Source organism: Hippocampus comes, unplaced genomic scaffold, assembly GCF_001891065.2.
Source record: "Hippocampus comes isolate QL1 unplaced genomic scaffold, H_comes_QL1_v1.1 scaffold302, whole genome shotgun sequence".
NCBI classification, from domain to species: domain Eukaryota; kingdom Metazoa; phylum Chordata; class Actinopteri; order Syngnathiformes; family Syngnathidae; genus Hippocampus; species Hippocampus comes.
The window spans coordinates 338351-344212 of NW_017806275.1; the positions used below are offsets into that span (position 1 = coordinate 338351).

At 45.3% G+C, this 5862-nt stretch overlaps 1 protein-coding gene across 1 annotated transcript in view; it reads right to left on the reverse strand.

Annotated features, from left to right (window-relative positions):
* LOC109507927 (acidic mammalian chitinase-like) overlaps nt 1-2935 on the reverse strand; it is a 4654-nt gene extending 1719 nt beyond the window's left edge. Inside the window, exons 1-9 of the mRNA XM_019857669.1 lie at nt 2844-2935; nt 2137-2173; nt 1846-1877; nt 1728-1754; nt 1457-1643; nt 1331-1378; nt 467-608; nt 279-376; nt 121-193 (exon numbers count right to left, since the gene is read on the reverse strand). Of these exons, the coding sequence (XP_019713228.1) occupies nt 121-193; nt 279-376; nt 467-608; nt 1331-1378; nt 1457-1643; nt 1728-1754; nt 1846-1870 (600 nt within the window). The 5' untranslated portion in view covers nt 1871-1877; nt 2137-2173; nt 2844-2935. The remainder of the gene's footprint in view (nt 1-120; nt 194-278; nt 377-466; nt 609-1330; nt 1379-1456; nt 1644-1727; nt 1755-1845; nt 1878-2136; nt 2174-2843) is intronic.
* Between the last annotated feature and the right edge of the window lie 2927 nt (nt 2936-5862).

The following is a 5862-nucleotide window of genomic DNA, read 5'->3' on the forward strand; positions in this document are numbered from 1 at the left end:
CAGCGCCCCTCGCATCCGCCCCATATTTCTCGCCGCCAAACTTTGCAGGGAAACATTTGGACGCTCTGTGGGTTGACAAATCCCATTGGAGCCGATACTTCCACAGTGGGTCTCGCTTACCGCTAAGGGGAATTGGCCGGAAGTAGAAGTTCGGTCAAGATCACCGGTCATCACGTTGAAGAAGTTGACGACCCTGAGCAAACAAACGCACACGCACAGCAGTTATCGTCCATCATAGCGTCAACGCGGCAAAGCTGCCGAATGAGATTTGTGCTTACCCGAGAAGCTGTGAGACCTGGTAACTGGCAGTGATCTCAGAAGGCACACCGGATACGCTCGCGGTGAGCAGTCGCCCGCCCAGCTCGTCTTTCAGCTCCTGCTCAGCAAAAACGCCACCATCAAGCCTTTGGCAAACAGTCGGCAAATTCGCTCCCCATTTAGAGGGAGACAATGTCCAAGATCAGACCTGCATGAGAGCTGTGAATCTTATCTTGTTTTGGTTCGTGTCTTCGCTTTGCGACCACAAAATGTTGACGCCATCGAAGCCAGCAGCATCCACGACGTCGATTACGGATGTGATAAAAGTGTCCCTGTTTGAAGCTGTGAATCTGGTAGATGAGAGCAAAAGCAAAAAAAAAAAAAAAAAAAAAAACACTTATGTTCTTCCAATTTCCAAGTGCTGTGCTGCCTTAAGATACGAGTCCGGTCTGTTTGTTTTTTTTGTCCACCCCCTCCACTACCCTCGATTCAGGACTTTTTGCCACTTTGTAAATATTTTCACTTGACTGTCTTTAAGCAATTTCAGAAAAGTACTTTTTATGTCTGGAAATGTTTTGGCTGTCAAAGTGCTCTATCGGTGGTCCATTCTTTTGGTCGTTCAAATCGGCCGTTTGAGTCTTTGCTTTGTGTCTTCCGTTGTTACTTTGAGGTGTCCTAATTTCGCTTCTGCGAAGCACGTTGAGTTGCCTTGCGTACGACACGTGCTCAAAAAGAATCGACGTTGTGCAGCAAAATTAATCAATGCCTTGTCAAGCGTTGAACAGTTTGTACATCGTGATTCGATGCGGTGGTCCGTCCCTGTGCTGCCCCTTCTGGTGTGCCCGCCTTGGTCACCAGGGGGCAGTATAACAATATAACAATAGACTTGTTCTATCGCTGCTCACGAAGTTGCCGTAACATGAGTCTCTTTGTACCGAGGATGGATCAACAAATGCTTGGAAAGCTTTGCCTAACAACTTTTAACGATGAGCGTTTCTGTGGGGTTTTGCATGCTTTGTTACAGCATGAAGCGAAGTGGGCCGCAATCTGCTCGGTGTGTTTTGTGACTCACATAGTAATCCCGGTCAGATCGACTTCCAAAAGGGTTTTCGCGGTTGCGCTGCAATTGGAACAAAGACGTTTCCTTGTTATTGTTCGACGGATTCAACAACATCGCAAAAAGTGCCCCAAATCTGACCTCGGAAATGCCAAATTGAAGTCGTGATGATCCTGAATTGGCCCCCCGGTTTGGGGAATCACCATTGCATTTGGCTGGAAAGATTTGAAGATGATGTGGGTGCACAGTAGCGGCTCCATGTCGTCTGCCATGTTAAAGTTGGAATTGTTCTGGAAGGTGCACACCAGATTTCGGGAGCATGTGGCCTCTGAAAGGTGAAACCGGACAGCGCTTCGTCAGGACGACGGCAAGTTGGCTGCCAGGCACAAATCGGCGCAAGAGGGAAACTTACCCAAGTGCGCCACGAGCACGCACAGACCTGCGAATGAATTGCCACCTTCGTCACAACTCTCCAAACTTTCAAAATAAAACAACATTTCGCAACACTTGCCCTCGGCGGCGCGCCTTACCTACGAGGAGAAGTAGCTTCTGCATCTTGTTGCTGGTGGGAGGGAGGAGGGGGGGATAATAAGAAAACTATCAATCAAAGCGGTCACACCAATCGGCCAAACTTGGATGACCTTCTCAGAATTGGATGTCACACAAAACGATACGAGCACTTTGAGAGAAAGGCGAGGCGCAATCAGGTCGACGGCTGCCAACCGAGTGCCAAACTCGTTTTTCTTCAGACGTGAGCCGGCGATGGACGCGCAAACTATTTCAGGTCAGATAGCAAAAAAAAAACAAAAAAACGCCCTTACCTCTTGTGCAGTCGTTGGAGACAATTTACCAAAGAATCTGAATGATTGGAAAGAAACAAAAGTACCAAAAAAAAATCACTTTTATGACTTGGATGACAAAATTCTTTTCAACAGCTCCAGGAAATGAATCAGAAGGTTGACTGCACATTTGGACATTTCTTTGATGTAAACGTCTTTTGGGCAAGGCAGCTTTAGTCTCCAGCTAACTCGATGTGCTCGACTTGCTTGGACTCGCAATTTCAAAACAAAGTACAGGAAAAAACCTGTTGCAACACACCTGATTCAAATGATCAGATCATCAGCAAGGTCTGCGGAAGACTGATATTGAACCTGTTCATTTGATTCAGGTGTGTTGCAACAGGGAGACTTGGAAAACATGCAGGACAGCGTTTGACACCCCTGGTGTAAATGGAAGGTTTTGAAGAAAATGCACCGAATGACGGATGACTTGTTGGAACATTCACAAAAGGTTTGCATCAAGTCAAACGTCCAAATGAAAGGATGAACTCAAGCATTGCGCATTTGTCACGATCGGGCTTGTTCACGGTTGTCGTTCTGAGCGCTCCAAGTGGACCCTCCGAGCTCGGACGCAGATGGCAAAATGCATTCGGCGCCACATGCACACTTCAAACATTTTCGCTTTGGAGCATAAAGCCGATCAAATGCAGAGCAGTGAGCAAATCGATGGCCGGCCAAGATCGACTTACCGAGTGGATGAAGGCTGCAAGAGTGAAGAGTCTCTCTGCGGAGGCGGAGAACTGATGCTCGACTCGGAGATGCTCACGTATTTATCTGTTGATGGGTGGCGTGACAGGCGATCATAGAGGGAAGATGAGGAAGGAATTCTAATTGCTTAATTGCTGTGATTAAGACTGTTTTAATGAAATAGTTGAAACTTTAATTGCGGGGAGAAAAAAAAACATTCTCAAATTGGCAGCCAAACCACCTTGGTGTTCGGGAAGTCGTCGAGTGTCCACCATGAGAGAAATTTGCTTTCACTCCGTGATGATGTTTTGCAACTTGTCCTGAATTTTCCCACTCAGAGATTCCCGGAGGGTCCGAAATATGTGTCGGTCACTTCTTAATTTGGGCCGCCTTGGAGGAGCCTCGGTTTTGCTCAGGGGCTGTTTGAAGCATTTGTTTTTGTGGGGGTTCTTTTATTTGTTTTTTTTTTTATTTTATTTGTTTTATTTGTTTGAGACAGTCATTCATGCCTTTGTCACATCCCGGCTCGATGACTGCAACGCACTTGACTTTGGAGTCAGCCAATCCTCCGTTAAGGGTCTTCAGCTGGACCAGAATGTCGTAAGAGGAAGCGCATCACTCCTACTCTGGCATCCCTTCACTGGCTCCCTCTACATTTTAGAGTTATTTTCAAGATCCTCTTATTTGTTTTCAAATCTCAAAATGACCTCGCGCCACCTTACCTCTCTGAGCTCATCCGCCCCTACACACCTGCCCGGCGCCTCAGGTCTGCGGACCAGACATTATTAGAAGTACCAAGAACTAAATTGAGGCTCAGAGGGGATCGAGCCTTTTCCATTGCTGGTCCCTCTCTCTGGAATGACCTCCCACTGAACATTCGGCAAGCCTCCTCGCTGCCCATCTTTAAAACCTGCCTCAAAACTCACTTATATTCTTTGGCATTTGACTCAGCATGACTTAGATTGTTCTTGGTTTTGCTGTTCGGTGCTTTCTACCGTCTTTATTACCGATTTGCTTAAATGTTTGTTTTATATGTTAAATTGGTCCATGTACAGCACTTTGTATGCAGCGATGGCTGTTTGAAAGTGCTCTAGAAATACAGTTGAATTGAACTGAATTGTTTGTTTGTTCCTTTCTGCCTCTCTGGAAGCCACTGCGAGTAACAGCAGCCCACCACTGGGCTCTCTCAACAATCTCAACTTTTTTTTTTTTTTTAGCGTTCAGCAATCTTTGGAGTTGACCCGAAGCTTTGCGCTAGCAGTAGCTAGCTGGAACGCACAGCAGCACCGAGCCGCCGGCTAACGGAGATCTAGCGGCCCGCTCGCCACCAGCTAGCCGCTAGCTAACGGCTCTCTCGCTGCGAGCTCGCCGCCAGCAGACCCAGAGCGGTGAGGGCCCGATAAAGTCTTGCCTCAAGACTTTGAAGCTTTCGATCCAAGGAACTCTGCACTTCGCATTTGGGCCATGAGGGTAGCCTGCTAACTTAGTAATAGCAATAACTCTGACAGCATCCAACACTTGAACGTATACTCGACATCTGCGGATGATTTCCTGGAGGACGTTACGGACCAAACCAGCAAAGGATATATTCGGCAATATCGGTTTAAAATAATGTCCTGTTTTCTCCCAACCATTTGTTTTCTTTGATCCGATTCACTGATTAAGCAAAACAGAATTGACAGGCTAGTGGATTTTTCAAATGATTGTTAGTTGCAGCCAAATTGGAGCCAGAGGTGAAATTTCATTGCTGTTTCCTGATAGTGAGGAATCATGAACATGATCAGTGTCTGCACATAAATGAATTGAAGAGGGAGCACATCACCCCCACCCACCCCCACCAAAAAAAGAATGAATGAATATGATGACATTACATCGTTAATTATTGGCAATAATATCAATGTGCACGTGCACAGAAATTTCACGTCCTCTGCCTCAAGGAGCCAATGCGTCCTCTGGCCCAAAAAATGAAAAGGACCACATTTTGTCACATTTAGCTTAAAGGGTTTCATGGTAAACTGTTGGGGTTGGAATGTCTTTAATTTAAAAAAAATTACACATTTACAACGACTAACTTTAGAAATGAAGTCCCAATTTTAAATGTTACACCTAAATGTAAAATCTGAATTATATTTATTGGTTAAGTTTGTCAAACACACAAGGAATTCACCTTTCAATCCGTCCCAAGGAACGTAAACTAAACGATGACCAGCAGGGGGAGACAGAACGGAAGGCCTGGCGATGTCTTGGATGTGAAAAAGAAAACGAGACGGGAAAATACGAAAGAGGATTCGGGCCAACGAAAAAAAAAAAACTAAACAAGGTTGGCAAGATCCTCATTTTCTTTCAGATTTCGGACTTTATTCCATGAATTGTCACCTACAAGTCAGAACTTTGACCTTTGTTATTCTGACATTTAGGTGAGTTCTGACATATATTTAGAATTTTTGCCAACTTTGTTTTTTTACATTCTTTTTTGACCCCAATACTCTTCCGTTCAAAGGAATGCCACACATTTCTGCCATCGAGTTTTTTTATGCTTTCTGTGAACATTTTCCCCACCAAAACTGTCTCATGAGTCAATTGCTCGCCATGTTTTTGATCTCTTGGTAAACTGGTAAACTTTGTTCCTCTGGCAAAATCTTTGGGGAGCCCACCCGTCCCGCCTTTTCATGGTGAGTTGACCTCGATTAATTTTTGCCAAATTCGTCAACACCGTTTTTTTTTTCAATTGTATTCCATCACCCAGCCACATTTAGATTTGTTTTAAACATTTACGACCCTCCATGCACTGCTATGAATGTTTCCCCAGCTGTCTTGTCTTGTCCTTCTAGTCTTTCGCCATTAGAGGTCGCCGCAGCATCTCATCCTTTTGCATGTCAGGCTGACATTCGGCCTGTTTTTGTGTCAATTTTGCCCCGTCCCGACCAAGGACGTCAAAAGCCCCGCAATCTTATGTCTTCAAAGAAAAGAGATGATTTCAAATTTGACGGTTTTGAGTCATGAGTGCGCTCACGATACAAA